This window comes from Oratosquilla oratoria, chromosome 28, assembly GCF_046742065.1.
Source record: "Oratosquilla oratoria isolate Oo_2021 chromosome 28, ASM4674206v1, whole genome shotgun sequence".
Taxonomy (NCBI): Eukaryota; Metazoa; Arthropoda; class Malacostraca; order Stomatopoda; family Squillidae; genus Oratosquilla; species Oratosquilla oratoria.
In genome coordinates, this window is record NC_134804.1 from 54779924 (window position 1) to 54803921 (window position 23998).

The 23998-nt window shown below is 37.8% G+C and overlaps 1 protein-coding gene across 1 annotated transcript; it reads left to right on the forward strand.

Moving 5' to 3' along the window:
• Ice2 (Interacts with the C terminus of ELL 2) lies at positions 1-22811 on the forward strand. The gene is made up of 15 exons (XM_076211518.1): positions 1-219; positions 4019-4199; positions 4591-4701; positions 4860-5036; positions 8072-8203; positions 9192-9323; positions 11912-12041; positions 12568-12720; positions 14001-14145; positions 14981-15524; positions 16644-16817; positions 16914-17052; positions 17212-17443; positions 22068-22234; positions 22345-22811. The coding sequence occupies exons 1-15, from the start codon at positions 179-181 to the stop codon at positions 22416-22418; spliced, it is 2532 nt and encodes an 843-aa protein (XP_076067633.1). The 5' UTR covers positions 1-178; the 3' UTR covers positions 22419-22811.
• The last annotated feature ends 1187 nt before the right edge of the window (positions 22812-23998 follow it).

A 23998-nucleotide genomic window follows, 5' to 3' on the forward strand; every position in this document is an offset into this window, starting at 1 on the left:
TAATGAATAAGATTTGTTTACAAATAGAGGGGTGCCTATAGTATATCTAGGCAAAACACCTCGAACATGAGGCTACACGTGAAGGTTTAGATGGCATAATACTAATTCACCCTTAGTGATTTTCTTTTAGTAATATCATAAATCGTGTAAATTTTATATGGAGTAAATATAAGACAAAATGGAAAATAGCAGGATAACATTCATACCACGGTTATTTTGGTAAGATTATAATTTTGTGTTTGGAAACTTGTAATACAGGATGATTATTAAGAAACTAAATTACTTAACTTGTGACTCCAGCTCATAATTGTACAGAGCTACGTTTATGGTCGTGGTAGTTGGTAGTTATACATTAAAATTATTCTATGTATATGCATGATGGTGGATCTCACTATGGTGGGTCTCACTAATTGCCGAACAAACCGAACAAAACCGAGAAAAGCCGAACAAAGCAACAAAACCCAAACAAGGACGGGTTTGCTCAAATGCACACTTCTATATATATATGGTTGCATTGATCAAAGAGAACTTACGTTTTTATCCTCTGCAAATTTACTGACCCCAGCTACGATGGGTCTCACTAATTGCCGAACAAAACAACAAAACCCAAACAAGGATGGGTTTGCTCAAATGCATACTTCTATATATATATGGTTGCATTATTTGAACACGTTTTGCACCGGGTTCTCTAACTCTAGGTGACATTAATAAACAATTTTACAAAGACAATAGGACTTCCTTTAAGCTGTGCAACAACTCTGTTTCCTGCAGTCTGATTGGGTACTTAATGAGGCTGTCAGCATCTGTGACGACAACAACCCAGATGATTTTTACAATTACAGATACTACATTATTAAATACAGGTACTCCTCGTTTAACGACCTACTCGGTTAACGACAACTCGGAGTAACGACGGGCTTTATGATGTCGTTTAACGTAAATCTCCCGAAGTTACGACGTCGTGTACGATAATCAAGTTGGCTGAGGCAAATTTGTATGATGTTATAAATGAACTTGTACGGTGGATATTAGCTGTGAGGTAAAGTGTTCTGAAGCTTAGGTCTACATTACCATCCTGCAAGCTGCAAAAACTACCTGGGGTACAGTGTATACCGGTAGTGGTAAATTTTTAGTTTCGACCATGGGCGCAATATAACAATAGAAAATTAATTATTAATTTTGTAAATTATAATGTATCAACGTAATATGCAATTTTGTGAGCGGAAATGAAAAAAAATGCTAAAACAGATTTCGTAAGTAACGAAGTCATGTCGGACGAATGGTACACCATGTTTGTTATGATAGATGCCGATGTCGAAGAAATGAAAGGATGATAAATTAATTCGTCTAACCTAAACTAAACTAACCTAACCTGTGTTTAATAAATCATTACCTGCAAATTAAATGTCATCCGGCTCGTCTTTGTTGTCGTCGTCGTGAGAGACGTTGGCAGACGACAAGATGGCGTCCCGAGCCTATGCTACCGACTTCGTTCATTAGCATATTTTCTTGTAGCAAGGTATTTTTTACTTTCATTTCCGCCTACTAAATTGCATATTACATTGATACATTTTAATTTACAAAATTAATAATTAATTTTCTATTGCTATATTGCGCCCATGGTCGAAACTAAAAAAATACCCCGGTATTCAATATGGAATGTCAGCATACCGCCATACGCGGATTTGGTCATATACGGTAATTTTAGGAACCTAACCACCGTAAATAAACAGTAAATAAAGCTTTAATGTACTGTATAAAAGAGGGAAAATACACAAAAATAAAGATACATGTATTGCTGGACATTGTACATACAGTACATGTACGTATATGTATACACTTTCGCTTAACGACCAATTCGGTTAACGACGGCGTGCTGGTCCCAATTGTCGTCGTTAAACGAGGAGTACCTGTACAGCTTAAGTTATGTACGTTAGGTTAAGTAGATTAGATTAAAATAGACAAATTTTTTATCCTTCCATTTTTTCGACCTCAGCATCTGTGACGATGACCCAGATGATCTTTAGAATTACAGGTACCACATTATTAAATACAGCTTAGGTCACATAGGTTAGAATAGATGAATTTATCATCCTATAATTTCTTCGACCTCAGCATTTATTAAAATTAAGATAACGTATTATTTACCCGCCACGACTTAATTTGTTAGTAAATTAGTTTTAGCAACTTTGTTGTTATTAATTTCTGCCAAGAAAAATGCATATTACGTTGATGTATTATAATTTATCAAATTATTAATTTTTTATTGCTATATCATGGAGTTGTACACTATTAAAAATTTACAAAAATTTTGTACAATGTTAAGTTACATGTATGTGTTTGTGCAATTCTGGAATTTTACCAGATTTACTCCTATTGAGTTTTGCCTTCCACTTGGAAATAATTTTAGTATAGCCCCTCTTTATACTCTCTTCATACTACTGGAATCAGTGGATACTTAAAGAATATAGGGAACAACTAGCTGACAAGATCTATTATCCTATAACATATTCATTGATTGGAAAAGGAAAAATGTGGTGCCATTTCACAAAAGTGGAAATAAGGAGACTACTAAGGTATCACTGACCAGCACAATAGTGAAATTATGTGAAAAGATTGTGAAAGATCAATAGACCAAATATCTTGAAAATGTTGATGTTTGGACAGACAGTTTGGCTTCAGATCTGAAAGGTCATGCGTAATGAGGCTGATATTGTTTTCACCCAATATATATGGTATGTATGTGTGTATGTATATATATATATATGTATATATATATATATATATGTATATATATATATATATGTATATATATATATATATATGTATATATATATATATATATATACATATACACATACATACAAAAAACTAATAAGAAAAATAGAATCAATAGGTGGTATCAAAGGAAAATTATTGGACTGGGAGAAAAATTAGGGTAGTACAGTAATTAGAGACAAACACTCGAATTGGGAAGAAATGATAAGTGGTGTCCCACAAGGTTCGGTATTGGCTCCAATTATGCTTGCCATATATAAATGGCATGGATGAAGGAGTGGAGTGTTATATGAATTTCTTCACAGATGACGCAAAAATTCTAAAGAAAGTAAGAACAGAGGAGGATTGTGAATCATTACTGTTAGACCTAGACAAAATCTGTAAATGGACTAAAAAGTGGGAAGTGAACTTCAATATCAAGAAGTGTAGTATAATGGAGTTTGGAAAAAGTAAAAATAGAATATTGAGAAATTATAGAATTGGTGAAGAAGTCAAAAAGGTGAACTCAGAAAGAGACCTTGGAGTAATAATCAGCAAAGACATGACACTGGACTAACATATCAGTAAAATAGTTGGAGAAACCTTCAATTTATTAAGGTCAATGAAAGTGGCATTCGACTACTTGGATGAGGAAATTATTAAAAAAATTTAGTTACACTAATAAGACTAAAACTGGAGTATGCAGCAACACAATGGACATCCAGTACTAAAAAGAATATAAAGAAATTAGAAAGAATACAAAGAGCAATGACAAAGATGGCACCAACTCTCTCCAAATTAACATATGAACAAAGATTGTCCATATTGGAACTACCAAAGTTTCTGGAACAAAGAGGAAAAAGAGGAGATCTGCTGACTATTTATAGAATCATGAAAGGAATGGAAATCCTAGATAGGGATGATTTATTAAAGTGGGACAATGGAAAAACAAGAGGACATGAAAAGAAACTCAAAAAGGATAACTATAGAAGAGATCTGAAAAAGAATAGCTTCCCACATAGAGTACTGGATACATGGAATAAATTAGATAAAGAAACAGTGTGTGCAAACATTATTCATTATTTTAAGAGAAAACTTGATACTGAAAGATACAAAGATGGGTCACCAAGAGCATAGCTCCCTTCCCATATAATACATCTAGGTAAATACATACACCTAGATTTATAATTTGTAATGTATATTCATAGTTGTGCTAAAAAGTCTTTTTTACCAAAATTAATATTTAATTTGAAAATTTCAGCCCAAAAGAAGGACAGATTCCAGTATCTCCTGATGATCCCTTCATCAGCAATGAATCTCTCCGGGAGTTTAGCTGCCTCTTCTCTCAAGATGATTCTGGACTTCCTGCCTATGTCACAAAACATCCAAAGTCACATGATTTCCTGGACTTGACATATGAAAACTTAAAGGAAGTTGCAGAGGTAAAGATGTAGCTAAAGTTAAATTTGTCCATCCAGTTTTATCAAGTGGTTCTTGGAAATATGAAAGATGATTATTTATTTATCTATATATTCATGTATTTATTATATATATATATATATATATATATATATATATATATATATATATATATATATATATATATTTTTTTTTTTTTTTTTTTTTTTTTTTTTCCCACAGATAATATCCAAGTTTTGAAGATGGAGCTAATTTTCACATGAAAATTATCAGTGTACTTTCATTTTCATATTGCTGAGAGGTATAACTCGTTAAAATACTTTGTAGCGGTTCACATTTCTCACCATACATTATCTTGAATGCATGTGTAGGAGCTACTTCATTGACTTTCATAAGGATATTCTTGTTCTTCAGGTTCAGATCAAAAGGGAAAAGGCTGCTCAAGAAGCAGAAAATACGAAAGAAAAGGAGAAGGAGGCTGCAGAGCTAGAGGAGAAGAGAATCAAACAAGCTTTGGATACAAAGGTATTTGTTTCAAAGCACTTTTTTTCATTGGAGTTCAAAAGTTTTACTTTTGTTGGAATTATATGATAATGATAGTTGCCTCAGGTTTTAGAGGAGAAATATATTTTTTCCCCATTTCAGCACTGGAGTGAAAAAAAAAATTATGACTGTTTTTCCAGGTGTCAGAGATATTTAATGAAAAGCGATGGTGTGTCAAGAAAGAGTGCCCTGTTCTCATACCTAACAAGTCAACTCTTAACCATGCAGAACACTCAGCATATCTGCGTGCTTTTGTCAAATTCCAGATAAAGCCACCAACAACAAAACAAGAAAGGATGGAATATGAACAGTATATGGTAAGGATAACATAAGTGCTTTGAAATATGTCATGAGTGTTTAGACATGAAGGAATGAAGGTAATGGAATGCAGTAGTGGAGATGGAGTGACTTATAGATGAAAACTTATGACTGGAAACTAATTTTCACTCATAGAAGTGTTTTCTTCTTCTTTCTTCTTCTTCTTCTTCTTCTTCTTCTTCTTCTTCTTCTTCTTCTTCTTCTTCTTCTTCTTCTTCTTCTTCTTTTTCTTCTTCTTCTTCTTCTTCTTCTTCTTCTTCTTCTTCTTCTTCTTCTTCTTCTTCTTCTTCTTCTTCTTCTTCTTCTTCTTCTTCTTCTTCTTCTTCTTCTTCTTCTTCTTCTTCTTCTTCTTCTTCTTCTTCTTCTTCTTCTTCTTCTTCTTCTTCTTCTTCTTCTTCTTCTTCTTCTGTCCCTGCTTTATGTCACCCTGTCTTTCCTTTACTCCCTCAATAACTTCACTTAATCACTTCAGTATAATGATGCCTATGCAGGTGTCATGAGTCACAAGAGGACAAGGATGACAGAATTGGCATCTTGATTATATGTTTTGTAGTTGTACATGAGTTACCCCCATATTCTGCAAACTGGCTTGATCATGTTTTCTTTGTTTATTGTTACTAAGAGTAAAATAGAATGATCATGTTTTCTTTGTTTATTGTTGATGATGATGATGATATGGTTTAACGTCACAAACTCCCCCCTATCGGAAGGCTAGGATGGTGCCCCTCACAGAGGGCTTTGTACCATGGAATTTAATGAACCATGCCCTTGGTTCAACTTAGCTGGTGGCAGGATTCGAACTGCCATCCCCTCAACCTTTGCAGCAAGTAACGACGCCCTAACCCGCTCAGCCAGCGAGCTTCCTTGCTAAGAGTAAAAGAGAACGAGTAACACAGCAGTGACTTTATATTTCGTAATGCAAGTAGTGTGATGCATTGTACATATGGCAGCTGATGGTGCATGCGAGAATTTGACTTGTACTGAAGTGGTTAATTGGTGTGATATTGCCCTCAGGGATAGAAGCTCTGATCATCAACAATTGAATAAAGTTATTAACTGCTAGGGTCTACATTTGACACATGACCTTCACTCCCCAGACATGAAACTGAATGTACACATAGTGGGAGACAATATTCATACAGCAAAAAGAAACAGTGTACAAACAACTCATAATATCACACTCAATTATATATCCACAGTTTGGTTTCTTACAGTAAAAAATACAAAGAAAACTTAACATATCAAAGAACTATTGTTGTGGATTGACTTATGAAGTTGTTTAATGTGTGCCTAAGTGATGGGAATGTGCTGGAGGACTAGAACAATGCTTGTATAGTTCTGCTTTACAAAGGAAAAGGGGACAAATGTGAGTGTAGTAGTTATAGAGAGAACATTCTCTTAACGGCTTCAATATGAATTGAATTCTCATGTGCAGCATTAGGCTGCCTGATGTATGATTTCAGTGATGCATCACAATATATGCATTATAGAATATGAAATTACAGCTCTTATATTCTTTCTCACCATGAATGCTAATAATCACAGAAAATGCAATCAAGTTTGTTCACAGAATACAGGGGTCACTCAGCTATAACTACAAAATAAATATAATCAGGACACCGCCACAGGCATCCTCATATACCACTTGCACCTTGTGATGCTGACCTTGGCAATCTATAGAAAGGGTTAAGTATAGTTGGAAAGGCATATGGAAAGGTGTTGAATAAAAGGATTAGGAGGGGAACAGGAGTTAGTGGGGAAGAACAGTTTCAGTTTAGGAAAGGTAGAAGAGGCATGGATCAAACTTTTGTAGTAAGGTAGATATGTGAGAAGATTTAAGGATTTGGAGAAGGCTTATGACAGGGTCAACAGGAAGACAATATGGGTGGTGTTGCAAATGTATTGGATGGGGGGTAGTAGTTGAAGTCAGTAAAATATCATTATTGAGTTAGGTTTTGAAATCATGAGAGTGAGTGATTTGAGGTGGAGATGGGTCTGTATCAGGGGTGTGCAATGTTACCAAGGCTATTCAATATGTACATGATTGGGATGGTATGGGATATAAATGTGAGGGTGATGGGCCAGAGATTGGAGATGGTTAGAAAGAGAGGAGGTATGTAAATAGAAGTAACTGTGTTTATGGGATACCATTGCTATATCGTCATTTGTAGTGTCTGCCTGTATTTTTTCCTCTTTTAAACCATTCCATAGATTGATGTTTCTGTGTGAAAACCTGTGCTTTTTTGCATCCTTGGGGCAAACTGTCTCCTTCAACTTCTTGAAGTGTCCTCTTGATATTCTCTTATCCCATATCAGTTGATCCTCTATGTCATCTCTTGCCATTCCTTTGTCTGTTCTGAAAAGAGTTAATATATCTACTATTTTTCTTTCCTCTTCCAACACAAGTGGTCCCAGTTTTTCCAATCTCTTTTCATGTGTTTTCTCTGCCAGTCGCAATCAATCAATCTATTGCCTTTGATCACTTTTGCCAGCCTCAGAATCACTCTAGTCACTGCCCTTTGATTTTTTGTATATATTTCTTTTTCTTAGGTGACAACACTATCACTGCATTAGTCTGGAGCAGACCAACCTTTCATTTGTCTTTTTGATCATGTCCTCATCCATATAGTGGAATGTAGCTTTTATGTTTGTCAGCAATCAGTATGTCTCATTTTATTCCATAAGTACCCTGTATATATTTGATATCCAGGATGGTGGGAGTTTTGCTTAGAATTAGGTGTTTTCCATTTATGTAGAATTTAGATGCTTTAAGTATTTGTATCTATTTGGTGTAAGAAAAATTTCAGTTGATTTCTGGGGGCTTACATTTAAGTTGTTCATGTTTAATGATATACTACTGTATAGTTGTACTAGCATTTTGATATTTGTGGTGCCCTAGAATGTTCATGTAATTTATATAGAAGAATGTTTTATTGCTTTGTTTTGAATGTAGGTTGGGTAATTTGCACAGTTTAGCAAAACACTGAAGTAGTTATATGTACTATTTGATATTGTTTTACCCATTTGTTCACAGCAACTTCAAAGTCAAGTTCTGCATGAGCAGACTTGCTTCTTGAACTTAACGTACAAAGTAGCAAACATGGAGTTGGATGGATATAATGCAGTGCCATCAGTCATCAATGAATATGTCTCAGAGTACTATAAGGTAAGAGGAAAGCTGTAAGTTTTTACCTGAAGGGTGTATTAGGTAGGTAAACAGAAAAAAGTGTGACTTTCCAAAGTGCATGAATATCATCTCAGAGAAAGAGTGAGAAAGAAAGAGAGGAAAATACTCAGACCATTTACTCCTTTACACATAAATGATGCACAATCCCAGCAATATTGGCATTTCATCCCCAATGGTATATCTATGTATACAATAAAACTAACTGAAAATTAATGTAAATGTTTTACTCAAGGGTTGAGGAATTTGGTGGTGGTGGTAGAGAAGGGGGTAGGGGCTATGATGAAAGTCTGGCCCAGGCAGCAAATCACCAAGCTACACAACCACTTGGGTCTAGTCGGGACACATGAGTGCTAACCCCACACAACTGCTCCTCTGGATGAAGGTGAGGGAGTTGATGGGTTTTTAAAATGGACAGCAAGATGATTCTCTGCCATCTATTTTGCAGGACCCCCACATAATATCAAGTGTCTGTCACTGGTCCCTACTTTTTGTTGAATATTATATAGTCATACAGTAGCAGTTTAAATTAGTATTTACATATATTTTTATATTCAGTGAATGTTTATTGTATACTGTATTACATAAATTAGTTATTTTCTTGTTCAGCATGAGGGGATGGAGGCGGGGGTCGCTGATTAAGTGAAGCAGCCTTGCTGCAGATGTATTGTATCTTGTTACATTGCTTCTCAGTGGGCAGGATACAGGGATGGCCCATCATCCATGAGGAGCTAAGACGGAAAAGTGTGCTGGATGGGAGTGGAATGGGTGGTAGTGGGTGTGTCTTTCACTTGGCTACCTCCCTTGTAAGGGGGAAAAAGCTCTTGGTATATAGATAAGTATATCATATTACATAAAGATTTAAGAATATAATTTGCTGGCTACAGGGAATAGTTTAATTTCTATTTATAAGGATGTGTAAGTTTACCTATTAGAGCTATAGTATATTTAAACATTCTGACTTTTTCAGAGTGGATGCAAACGTGCACTGCAGTATCCTCAACTGTATATTCGTGAGCAGGAAATTCCTCTTCATCCCCAAGACCCTCAGCAAATTTTTAAGGGACTACAATTCAAGCACATAGGACATTTACTCAGCATGGTATTTCTCATAGCACATCTAGAACTCTTATGTAATACAAAGCATTGATGGTATTATTAAGTAATTGAATTCCCAGTTCCACTAAATAATAATTTAAATTTCCCCCACACTAACAAATCACAGACAACAACACAATGTACCTTCCTTGAGTGACTTGTGGACCTGCCTGAAGGATGCAGGTCTTCTGTAAGAGACCAGGGGCAGCAGATAGATTGATCCCAAAAGTATCTACACCTTCATTTAAACAAGCCCAAAAAGTCTCTTTCTCCATGTGTCTTTTTCCATCACCAGGACTGTATGGACTCACAGAAATCCATATTGCACATCCCAATTTCACCTTCAACCATGTTATCCTTAAAGATTCTTCCCTCCACCCCAGTACATTAGCAGTGCCACTCCACTCCCTCGTGCCCTTGTCACTCCTGACACTCAACCCACCTTCCCAAACTCCAACTCAGCCTTTTGTTTAAATTTAGTTTTACTCAGTGCTGACACATCTACCATTCTTCTCACAAACATACTAGCAATCTCTTCCAATTTATTCTCATATGTACCACATCCATGGACATTTGATGACCCAATTACTAAGGTTCTTGTTGGAGTCCTCGCAGAATCTCTGTCCCCGTACTCTGCACCATTTAGTCATCTTCAATGATATGCATAAAATCACAGTGGCAGCATTCTTCACCTTCCCACCTCCCCACCACCTCTGTAGAGATTGGGAAGAAGTTGTGTTATTCATGTAGTAAAGAATAAGATCAAGAGGGACAGTATTAAAAACATGCAGTAATAATAGAAAAGTATCATCATGTCTGTATGAATAGATTTTTAACTAACATAGATGAATAATGTATAACTGGTTCATAGGGGCAACCCAAGAGTATTCATACTGTCATGCATGTTCTCATGCAGTCAGTAACCCAGAATGGGGAGTCAGTACCCAGGACCTCAGTACATTGCCCTACACTCATCACTTTTAGACAGTAACATAAGATCACTGAGTGACTGATCTAGTGGTTGTGGCTGGCTTCCTGGGACCATAGATTTTTTAACAAGAGAGAATTGTGGTAACAGATTGATTGATTGATTGATCTGTCAAATAAGTTACATTCCACCTTCATTAATATTTGTATTCACAAATGTACATGAAAATGTAACTTGATTGTTAGAAAAATATTGTCCAAGATTATATTTATTACATTATACTTGTTGGAGGTATTGCGGATGGGATAGGAGAAGAGCAGTCAAGAGTTTTTACGAGAGTAGTAGAACCTGTGTTAGAATTAGGAATAGAGAGAGCAAGCGGTTTGAGGTAAAGGTGGGACTTTGGCACGAATGTGTCATATCACCATGGTTGTTCAATTTATACATGGATGGGGTAGTGCGAGAGGTAAATGCAAGGGTAATGGGCCAGGGATTGGAGATGGTTAAAGAAAATGGGAGATCAGCCAGTTGTTGTTTGCTGACAACATTGTGTTGTGGCAGGATCAGAGGAGGGATTAAGGAAGTTAGTGGCAGTTTGGGAAGGTGTGTGAAAGAAGAAAATTGAAGATTGATGTGGGTGGGAGTAGGGTGATGAAATGTACAAGGGGAGAGGATGGCAGCAAATTGGAAGTGAGTATTAAGGAGACTGGAGGAAGTGGATAGCTTTAAATACTTGGTGGCAGGGGGGAGTGGGGATAGAGGTGGAATGTGGATTGAGAGAATTAAGTAAATGCCTTGGTGGATTAAAAAGTGTAATGGGAAATATACATTTGGGAATGGATACTAAGAGAAGATTGTATGAAGGAGTGATTGTGCCAACAGCACTGTATGGGGCAGAAACATGTAATATTAGAGAGGAAGAGTTTAAATGTGTTTGAGATGAAATGCCTGAGAAGTATAGTAGGAGTTACTAGGCTGAAGAGCGTAGGAAACAAGGAGGAGAGCAGGGGTGAAAAAGGAGTTGAAAGATAGGGTTGATGAAAGAGTATTGGGATGGTTTGGACACATGGAAAAAATGAGTGAAGAAAGATTAGTAAAAGAGGTGTGGAAGACAGAAATGGAGGGAGTGAACATGAGATGGCAACCAAGGATGAGATGGATGGATGGGGTAAAAGGGGCATTGGGAAAGAGGGAGATGTCTGTTCAGGAAGAAGGGGAAAGGATGGAAGATGTGGGTGAATGGAGAATGGTTATATATAGATGATGCTGTGATGCATGAAAGGGGATGGGGAGGGGTGAGAGAGTATGTGTGAATAATATTTTGACGTAGCCCAAAGGGATTTCTCCCCATCTCTTTTTCTGCATGAGGGCATGGAGAGGGAAGGTTGCCAATTAAATGGAGCAGCCTTGCTGTGGATGTGCTGTGTCTTGCTGCAATGCTTCCGACTCAGGGTAGTGGGCAAGATGCAGGGATGACCCTGTCATCCAGGAGGAGCCAAGAAAAGAGGGAGGGAGGGATGGTGAATGGGAGTGGAGTATGTGGGGATGAAATGGATGGGAGTGGATTTATGCCTTTGACTTTGGTTACCTCCTTTGTAAGGGGGAAAATGCCCTTGGTATATTTATATATGTATGTATATTATAATGCATTATATTTGTTACAGGGTGCTGTGCCAATAATGATGGTTCCCAATCCAGCATATCCAATAATTGTCAAATTGGAAGCAAATGTTGCCCAGTCTTACCCACCAGACTCTACTCAAGATATCAACAAATGTTACCAAAAACCAGAAGGTTAGTTTTTACCTGTTTTTATATATGTGTTATGAGGGGGTTGGTTGCCATGCAGTCAAGTAGTAGGAGTAAATCAGCTTTAGCTGTTGGGTTCTGCTATGCAAGTGTTGTGTCCTGTTGTATTGCTCCTGACTCAAGTAGTTTGCCAAGGGACAGGTATAACCCATCATCCATGAAAAGCTAGGAATGAGTCTTTGGATGGGTATTTGGTAAGTTTATGTTTTGACTCGACCACTCATTTTATAAGGAAGAAAGGGTCTTTTGATGTGTGTATGATAACATCTTCAGATATTTCTCTTCATCCCTCACAAGCTATGTATCCCAGTACCCCAATGGGAGTCTAATTGTAGCTTACTTTCTATAATGTTACTGCTGTAGCTCCTGAAGGTCCTACACTGGGATTGAAATGTTGGGAAATAATCTTTACACATTAGCATATGTAAACAAACATAAGATGTAGATACATAAGTATCTCGTATTTTAGAATGTAAAATTGTAACACGTTTTCTCTCTCTCCCGCATATAGTCAGTAAGGATCCAGCAGCAGAATTCCTAGCCATTAATCATGGTGCCAGCATCGTTCTCACCAAGAGCAGTTTAAAGACAATTGTGGACAATGGAGATTCCTTTGTTAGAGAATGGGCTATCCCAGTGGTTGTCAAGTCCTATAGCACCATAGGTAAACCAACTGATGTTTGTGTTTTTATTATTGTGTATACTTAACTGAATTTTTACACAGCCTGAAGGGATTTTTCCCCATCTTCAATGTTTCTGCATAAGGGGATGGAGATAGGGGGTCACCAATTAAATGAAGTAACCTTGCTGTGGATGTGCTGTGTCTTGCTGCATTGCTTCTGACCTAGGACAGTGGGCAAGACACAGAGATGACCCGTCATCCAGGAAGAGCCAAGATAAGAGGAAGAGAGGGAAGGATGGTGGATGGAAGTGATGTGGGTGAGGATGAAATAGGAGGGAATGGAATTATGCCTTTTGACTTTGGCTACCTCCCTTGTTATATGTATGTACATAACTGAAAATTAAATTGTCCTATCATAACTCCAGCATGCTCTTCTCTTTGGATGTTGTGCTGATGTACACCACACATATGTGTTCGGACTGTTGGGGCAGGTAATATTTACTGGTGGAAATCAGAGAAGAGTGGGATTCAAACCCACAACTAAGCAAATGTTAGACCATTGAACTACACCACAGCTGCACAGAACTAGATTAATATATGGTGGTGCAATCAAAAGCATATGGGCCTCGTAGCTAGTGGAAGTTTTGAGTCTTTCATTTCTCTTTAAAATCTCAGCTGTGGTTGTTACCTGACCCCAACAGTCCAAGAAGACGGCAAAGGTGACAGCTTTGCCTACATCCATGTTCTTCACCTTCTTTCCACCCTGTGGTTATTGGGGAGGGAAGAAAAGAATGTTGCCACCATGTTTACATGCATGTTGTAGAAGGCAACTAAACTGGAGTGAGGGGTGGTGGTGTCAGGTAGAGAGTGTTATGTACAGGGAACCTGTGGGTAAACTCACCTCTAGTAGTCAACCTTAGACTGAGTTATCTGGTCTGTGGCTGGGCAGGTTAATGTAGGACTAGAGGTAGTGTAACAAAAATATAATAATAACACATAAGAGAATGGGATATCTGGGTTGAATAGACCAAAAACATGAATAGTATATGGTGATAATAAGAAAGGGGTTGATATGACTAGATAAATTCAAAATAGTCTTCTCATGGGTCTAACATAACTAGAGTTAGATGTCGTCACAAGAGTGAGCTTTGTTGAACAATACTGGAACAAGATTATGAGTGCATTTATATATATATATATATTTTTTTTTTCTTCTTCTTCTTCCATGGACTGTCATTTTTCCTTATTTGTGCATAAGATTTTTTGGCACAGAAAGTTAGGCATTTTCATATCGCTATGCTCTTTCCTCTGTTTTCTTGCAGATGATAATGGGAAAGAAGTGAATCACCGTGTTGTATTTATTGATAAACCTTTGCGAAAGAAATTATGGACACCATTGGAGAAGAAACATCTGTTTAGAAAGAAGGCAGTCATGTCTCGCTATTTAGAGTCGGGGAAAATTTTCAAGTAAGTTTGCTGATGGCTTGAAGGGGTGTGGATTTGGAGTTGAGGAGTCAGCAGTTTTTGGTTGAAGTCAGTAAAAATTCATACGACTCCAACTCTGCTATAGGATAAATTTTTGCAAAAGTCACTTAGCACTGCCACCACTAAATAGTAAATACTACCTGTTTTGTGTCGGTCTAGCATATGTGCTGGCAGGGTGATTACATAACATTATGGTTGCTGTTAGGGAGGTCAAGGAGTCAGCAGTTTTTCGTTGGAGAGCTGGAGTCATGACTGTAAAATTTCCTGGAGTCGGAGACAGAGTTGCAACCTTAAAATTTCTTGAAATCAGAGTTGGAGCTAAAAAGAAAAAAATGATGATCTGAGCAGTGTAGCAGGGGAGAGGAATGACTTCACCAGCAGTGTAGGAAGGGTGATGAGTGGGTTTTGGATGGGTGTATGCATGGGTGAGATGAAAGGGATGATCCATCATCCAGGAGGTGCCAAGATAAGAGAGTGGAGGGGAGTGGAGTATGTTAGGGATGGAATGGGTGGGAGTGGTTTTTATGCCTTTGTTTTTTTGGCTACCTCCCTTGTGAGGGGGAAGGAGCCTTTGGTATGTGTGTGTGTATGCTTGGGCATGGGCACCATCTTTATAAAGTTATAAGAATATTGCCAAATCATAAATGTATTTATTTATTTTTTATTTATTTATTTATTTTATTCTTTTTTTTTTATTTTATGTATTATTTATTTAATTTATTTATTTACTTTATTTATTTATTATTATTTATTTATCTGTTTATTTTTTATTTTTTATTATCTTATTTCTTTATTACTATTTTTTTTTTTTTTTCAGGATAAGATCACCAAAGTCTCTCAGATTTTTTGATAATTTGGCACCTATACCAACTGAGGATGATAGGATCAAGGAATCTGTGGAATATGATGACATTTTTAATTCGAATGATGACACTGATTATGATGTGTTTGGCGGTAACTCTACAAGTTCAAATGTAGCATCTGTTTTGAAAAAGAATAATAAGGGTACATTAGATTTAGAAAATAAGAGAAAAAAAGGAAAATCATCTTCAAAGGCCAAGGCAAAGAAAAGTAAAGTTAATTCTGCTTTGGAGAGCACAAAAGCACAGAAGACTTCAATAAAGGATGAAAATAATAGTGGAGATCTCCTAAAATCACAAGCCCCATCAGCTGTGGAAGGTAGTGATACACCCCAAACAAGTGGATTTCTCAATGACCTACTTTCCATGCAAGGTTCGACATTAAAAAATTCACACCATAAAGATTCATCTGTGAGTCCAGAGGAGAAAAGGAAAAAAGAGGAAGATCAGCACTACCCATGGTCTTGCACACTGGATACTCGGTGGGAGAAACTTAAATCGGTAAGTTATTTTGCTGACAAATGCATTTTTATTCTGTGATCTCACATTAATCATTCAATCCATCCATTACACCAGGTCTCTTGCAGGAGATCCATGGCTCCCAGGTAAACAGCAGAAGTTGCTGGTCTGGCCCATAAGTCACTCAAATAAGAAATATTATGATGTTGTCTGGACATGGCTAAGATGGAACAATGTGAAATGAGATGTTTGACGGTTGCATTTGGAGTAGTTTGTTTCTGTAGCTCTGCCTTAGTCAATCAATTGTTGCCTCAAGTTACACCAATTGGAAAAACTGCTGCCCCACAGTGGAACCTCCCACAGATCTCCCTGGGAAGAAATTTTGGTGTACTGTCTTTATTGTATCAGCATGGATCTGTTGATATGTCACCAACTCAATGGTAGGGAGAGGAGAGCAGTTGCCTGTTGTCAGCTCTCCATGTGTGAAAAAGTGTAGAAAATATATTTAATTGAAGTTGATAAAACAAAATCTTGGGCCCAGTTCTTGCATGGTGTAGGTGGTAGGTTGTTGTAGATGATTATTATCCAGTTGGTGTGTGTGTGTGTATATATATATATATATATATATATATATATATGTATGTATATATATATATATGTATGTATATATATATATATATATATATATATATGTATGTATATATATATATATGTATGTATATATATATATATATATATATTTACTTTCTTTTTTAGGAATGTCCCCTTTTGGGGCTACAGGTAGTAGGACTCCTAATTCCATCCCCCGTCCCTTTTTTGTCGCCTATTATGACTCAAGTGGAAATACTTGGTAGCAGTATTCTTTTGCCCCCACCACAGAGTAGGTAGGCAAGAAAAGGAAATGAATATTCAGAGAAATGGTACAGGACAGTAACAAGGGGTTGGGGGACAGCATAATGGAGGGATAGTCGTAGTATAAAAGTGTCATCATTTCTCTATGTACAGAGTTTTCCTCTATCACAGACAAAATGTTGTGTGGCTCTGGTCCATAGGGGCACCCCATATAGACCCTAAAGTATCAACTGCATGCTACTTTGCCACAATAACATGCAGCCAATACTTTGACAATGAAAAATTATTTGTTTTTTAATCTTGTTCCAGGTTCAGATGATTCCTCCAGAAAGTAATGTTAATTTACATTACCAGCTGTATTCCCTTGGTTTTGATGGACATAATTCCCATTCAAAAACCTCAGCATTTCCATCACCCCAAAAAGAACATAAAATCATAGTCCGCCATAATCTCCATGGTTTTGTTGGAGCCAAGAGCCAAAGGGTGAGCATAGTGTATTTTAGAATAGTGTATTGTGTATACAGTTAAGGATATGGAAATTAGAAATCATGCTTAACTTTCATATTATCTTCATTCCAGGTTAAAAACCCTGGGACATTTGTGCTGTATCCTAAACTTGAGAATCAGCCTTTCTTTGGCTGTGAGGTCCACACACAGAGTGAGATTATTCAGCAGTGGGCTGAACTGTTGGTCAGGCCACATACAACTCTTCTTGAAGGTAAACTGATGAGTTATGTCTTGCATTGACTGAGCTTTAAGGCATAAGAATGTTTATAATTATGATGACATAAATTGAGATACATTTATTGATACAATATATTTTATTAATGAACCCATTGACACTCTGGAATGATAAACAGTTCCATTCCATTTGCAGTACGTACATGCCGAGATTCTGGTGAAGTGATATGCAGTAAAGAAAAAGACCTTGATATCATCCTAAAAGAGGGCAAGCAGCCCCACATAAATTTTCATCCAAATCAAGCTTTAGCCACACTAAATTGCATCTTCTCTGCTGTTTCTGGTTTATCTTCTGGCTCATACCTACTACATCATGACAGAAAGACTGCAGCCTTTGTTCACCTCATGAGGGCCGCCACATCTACAGAGTTTGTACTATGGTTTAGTTGTTTATGTAATAATTTCTGGTTAAAAAATAATTGAGAAAAATACTAAACAATCACACCATTGCCTCCAGATCTTTCTTGCAGAAGATTTAAAGCACCCAGGTAACCAGCAATGGCCAGGACATGACCAAAGGTTCCTCAGGGAAGAAATATTGTCTTGCTGTCTTGAGATAGTATGGGGCAGTGTAAGATTAGGTGCTCAGTGTCCTCTGGGAAATGGTTGCATCTAGGGCAGTTTGATTCTGTGACTGTGTTGATACTGTCATAGAGCTGGATGGTATCCTAAATTCAAGTGTGGTAGTATTGGTCTTGCTTCGATTAAGAGGGATAATTCTGTAGGGTTGACATCAGGCAGGTGTCGGTGAATTATTGAATTTAATGACCAGTTTTTAAGAGATTGTTTTGTGATCTGGATGCAAGTGTGAATATGTCTTAGTGTATAGGTATTGTATAGTTTGTCATATATATTTGAATAGTATGCACCTTCGTTATGTTCAGCTGGTTCTGCTTGTGTGACATAATGGGATGGGTGAATGGGGTTGAGGGCTTTAGTGTAGAACTATACTGTACCAATAATTTTGAGATGATATGCAATGGGGGGAAGTGCAGGTGTCCTGCTGGGGTGCATATGAGAGAACATTGATAGTTCTAGTTCAGTTGGTAGATCACACTTGAAGAGGTCGAACATCAATGATGAAAGTATTGCATCTTGAGGAACTCCACCAGATATTATTTTTGTTTTGGTTCACTATGCATTATCTTCCTGCATATAAAGTTGGTTAGCCCTTTCTTGTCATTGTTATAAATATCAGTCTATGATCTTTTTGCATAGTATGTGTAAATATGGTACTTCCTTTCCCTGAAATTTCTTTCCTCCATAACAGCCCTACCACATAAGAGCATAAGACATCAATACTCAGCATCCACAAGCATAATAGCAACTAGCACAGATATGAAATGGTTGCATGGAACTTGTGAACCTACTCTACTCAAATTTAATTCTATTGCCCACATGAAATTACAACTAACTGTTACTATTTCATGAAGCTAATGTATTTTGTTTATTTATTTACTTTTTAATTTATTTTTATTATATATATATATATATATATGTACATACATACATACATACATACATACATATACCAAGGATATTTTTCCCCCTTACAAGGGAGGTAGCCAAAAAGAAAAAGGCATAAAATCATTCCCACCCATTCCATCCCTGAATATATTCCACACCCCTCCACCCTCCCTCTTATCTTAGCACCTCCCGGATGACGGGTCATCCCTTCATCTTGTCCACTGCCCTAGGTCAGAAGCAGTGTCGCAAGACATAGCACATTCACAGCAAGGCTGCTTCATTAAATCGGCGACCCCCCCTCTCCGTCCCCCCATGCATAAAAGGGCTGCGTCAAATTTTGCTCACACATACTACCTCACCCCCCCATCCCCCCGCCCATTCCACCTCATGCATCACAACATCATCCATATACAACCATTCTCCATTCACCCCTGTCTTCTGTCCTCTCCCATCCTTCCTCAACAGACATTCCCCTCTTCCCCAAAGCCCCCTTCACCCCATCCATCCATCTCATCCTAGGACATCCCCTCATGTTCACTCCCTCCACGTCTGCCTTCCATACCTCTTTTACTAGTCTTTCTTCACTCATTCTTTCCATGTGTCCAAACCATTCTAATACTCTTTCATCAACCCTATCTCCCAACTCCCTTTCCACCCCCGTTCTTCTCCTCACCTCCTCATTTCTCACTCTATCTAGCCTAGTAACCCCCATCATACTTCTCAGACACCTCATCTCAAACACATTCAAACTCCTCTCTTCCTCTCTTATGTTCCATGTTTCTGCCCCATACAGTGCTGTTGGCACAATCACTCCTTCATACAGTCTCCTCTTAGCATCCATTCCCAAATGTCTATTCCTCATTACAATCTTCAATCCACCAAGGCATTTACTCGCTTCTCTCAATCTACATTCTACCTCCACTTTCACTCCACCTTTTCCTGCCACATTTGCACCCAAGTATCTAAAACTATCCACTTCCTCCAATCGCTCTCCCTTAACCACTTCCATACAGTGACGCCTACATAGGCGGCATGAGGAGCAAGTGGGTACTCGATGATGCCGACGTCGCCATCTTGATTATATTTATCGTAGTCGTACCTACATAACCTTCATTCTCTCTAAACTGGCTTCATCATATTTTCTATGGTTAACAAAATACACGGGTGAAAGAGAACAAACGATTGAGCACTGACTTTATTTTTTATAACACGATTATTATGACGCAACATCGCAAGTCGGTCAACTAATGCTGCCAGACGTGCGATGTGCCCCAGAGTGAAGAGGTTAATGCTCACTTCCAGTCTACTGCCACTTTCACTCCTTGTACATATCATCACCTTACTTTTACCCACATTTATCTTTAGCTTTCTTCGATCACATACTCTCCCAAACTGTCACCAACTTCCTCAATCCCTCCTCCAATCCTGCCACAAGTGCAGTGTCGTCCGCAAACAACAGTTGGCTCACCTCCCACTTTTCTCCATTTTCTTTAACCGTCTCCAATCCTTGACCCACTACCCTTGCATTTACCTCTTGCACTACCCCATCCATGTATAATTTGAACAGCCAGGGCAACATAACGCATCCTTGACGAAGTCCCACCTTTACCTCGAACCACTCTCTCCATTTCTTATCCTGACACAAGCTCTACTACTCTCATAAAAACTCTTGACAGCTCCCAGAAGCTTTCCTCCTATCCCATATATCTGCATAACCTCCCACAGTGCCTTTCTGTCTACCCTATCGTAAGCCATTTCCAGATCCATAAAAGCCCAAAAAACATCCTTCCCCTTTCCTATAGCTTTCTCACATATCTGTCTTACCACAAAGATCTGATCTACGCAACCTCTACCCGTCCTAAAACCACACTGTTCCTCACCAATTACTCCCTCTGTTCCTCTCCTAATCCTCTCAATCAAGATCCTCCCATAAGCCTTCCCAACTACACTTAACAAGCTAATCCCTCTGAAACTACTACATTCACACTTGTCCCCTTTTCCCTTGTAAAGTGGAACTATACAGGCACTCCTCCAGTCCTCCAGCACTCTACCCTCTCTCCAGCAAACATTAAATAACCTCACCATCCAGTCCTCCATCACTGTACCTCCTTTTTTTAAACATTCTGCATGGCATCCATCCAGCCCAGGTGCCTAACCTGCTTTCATCATCTTAACAACTGCCTTCACTTCATCCTTCCTTATTTCTCCTCCATTTTCCTCACTCATCACGGTCATTTTCTTAGCATTTCCCACTGCAACTACCTTTCCCTCCCTATCCTCCTTCACATTTAGCAACTCCCTAAAATATTCTGCCCATCTTCCCCTTACTGCCTTCTCTTCCATTATCATCTCTCCATCTGCACCTTTTACCTTTTCTCTACTTGATTCACCTCCTCTTCCTCTCTTAATTTCTTTCCAAAACATCTTTTTATTACTTTCAAAATTTTCTGTCATACTCTTACCCCACTTCACATCTGCTCTCCTCTTTGCCTCCTTTACCTTTTGCTTTACTTCTCTCTTCTTTTCTTTGTACCTCTCATATGACTCCCTCGTCCTATTTTGTAACCAATCTGAGAAAGCTCGCTTCTTCTCTTCTACAACCTTCTATGTTTCCTCATCCCACCATTCACTACCCTTCCTTCTATTTCCTCCTGTCCTTATTGTTCCACACACCATCCTTGCACACTTTATGACTCCCTCCTTGAACCATTCCCATTCCTCCTCCACACCTAGCTCCACTCTATCCTTCACTCCCTCCCACTCCTCCGTCAGCTTCTTCTTGTACTCCTTCTCCTTTTCATTTAAAGAGTTCACTCTAAGCACCTCCCTACCTTTTGTCCTTTTCCTCTTTCTCCATCTATCCTCCACTCTCAACTTACCTTCCACCAAAAAATGATCTGATATTCCCCCACCCTCTCCCCTTAGCACATGTACATCCTTGACTCTTCCTATCATAATCCTATTTACCACTACATAATCCATCAATGCTCTATCTACCACCCTTCCATCCACCACCCTCTCCCATGTGTACTTATGCTTGACTTTCTTCCAAAACTCTGTATTTGCTATCATCAACTCTCTTTCTAGACACATTTCCACCATCAACTCTCCACTACGATTCTTTCCTGGAACTCCACATTTCCCAACCACTCCCTCAATTGGACCATTTCCTACCCTAGCATTAAGGTCTCCCAGTACTATTACATTGATATTTCTCCCTAAATCCTCTATGCACTCATTTAAATCTATCTAAAAAGCCTCCCTTTCTTCTACACTCTTCTCACTGCCAGGCCCATATGCACTTACAAAGACCCACATCTTCTTTCCCAGTTTCACCTTCATCCACATTATCCTTGAGGAAACCTCCTTCCACTCCACTACACGTTTACCTATATGTATATATATATATATATATATATATATATATATGTATATTTTTTTTTTTTTCATTCTTTTCTTTTTTCTCTTCTTCTTCTACTTTCTTTTTTCATGTGTGGCCTGACTAGTTTATTTTCTTCTATTTAGGAGTTCATCGTGTCATCCATTGGACCTTCATAATATGTACAATCCAAAGGAAGATGTAACAACAACGAACTATAAAACTGCCCCCTGGCTAGCCATTGATACCCACGTTCTTACCCCATTCCACTACAAGCATGAAAAGATACCTGCCACTTTCCCAATGTACAATGGTAAGTTCTTGAACAAGTTTTATGCAATTCTATAAAAAACACCATGAGAAAGACTAGTTTCTTTTCTACATATATATATTTATTTATTTATTTATTTTTTCCCCCACCAGCTAGGAAATTTGATTTCAGAAGTAAGCAAAAAAGGAAGAGGAAGAGAGAAACCAAGAAAATGCTAGTTATGTAATGAAAGAAGGTAGTTCTTCTAATCTACAGTACCTGTTTGTGGTGCTCCTACAAGATGGACAGTGGGAGCTACACATTTTCAAACCCATCACCCCCCCTCATCTCCATCAAGAAGTGCAGCTTTTAAGGGCTGACACTTGATCTCCAGACTGGACCCAAGGTCTCCATCAACTTTAACTGTGTTTTTTAGACCTTTTCACACATGGAGAAGTGTAACTACACTCCTCCTAATACAGTCAGTGACATATACAATCCCACAGCAATTTAAAGTATCTTGCCAGAGATCTTTGGGAAGGCTTGAGAATTGTTGCTAGGTGCTGTGGAGTTGTTGATTTTCCACTCGAAGCTATTATTGTTATTGTACATTTGTTGACAATAAATATTCTGGCTTGCCCACTCCTATGTTTTTTCTTTAGTTCACTCTCCCATATTTGAGGTGGTTCAAGAATGTGTTATGAGAAAGACTGAATAGATATAGGAGAATTAAAACTTTAATTTTTTCAGCAATAACCAATGCATCTGTACTTTGAGATAATGTTGTACTAAAGAGGAGGTCATAGATGTAGTAGAAATTTAAGGAGTGTATTAGAAAGGAGTGGAGATTAGTCTCCAATCACAAAAGAATGCTATATGACTCATCCATCGTCTTTCTATCTATATACCTAGGATTTTTCCCACCCTTACCAGGGAGGTACCCAAGTCAAAAGGTGTATACCCACTCAACTCCTATCCACCACCCTTTCCCACCTCTCATCTTAGTTCCTCATGGATGGGATGATGGACCTGAATTGAATTGAATTGAATTTTATTCGGATACAATCATACATACAATAAGTACAATACATATAAGACTCAATATTATACATAGTATATATAATTGTACATCCGAGGATGGCACAGAAAGTCAAAAGACTTATTTCCACTGTGGTCTTCATATTACAACTAGGAAAGGATTATCATAGGAAAGCTAGGTTATACGAAGTGTAAATTAGGATTATAAGAAGTGTAAATTAAACATATAAACTATTTTCTTCAGAGAGAACAGTGTCTAAAAGATAACATTTAACTGATTTTTTAAAACTACTTTTAGATACAATTGATTGAATGTTGGTCGGTAAAGAGTTCCAAGCAAAAGCACCAGTGTATTTGAAAGTACTTTTCCCTAACGAACTATTAAACCTAGGTACAATGACAGATGACCTACTAGAACGAGTTCTCAGGGAACGAGCATTTCTAAAAAGTGTAAACGTATCTGACAAATAACTGGGACAAGAGTCGTTCACAATTTGGTGAACATGATTAAGCTTTAACTGAACAACACGTTTCTCAACAGGTAACCAATTTAACAATTTAAGATGCGTATAATCTAGATGAGTACGTGGATGAATTTTCAAAACGGTCCTGATTAGTTTGTTTTGACATATTTGAAGATTACTCTTAGACTTTTTAGATAGGTTGCTATACCAGGAAGAACAAGCATAGTCAATATGACACTGAACCAGGGCCGAAGATAGTAACTTCATTGTCTCTACATCTAGGTATTTTTGTATTCTTGCCAAAAATTTTGTTCTGGAGCTGACC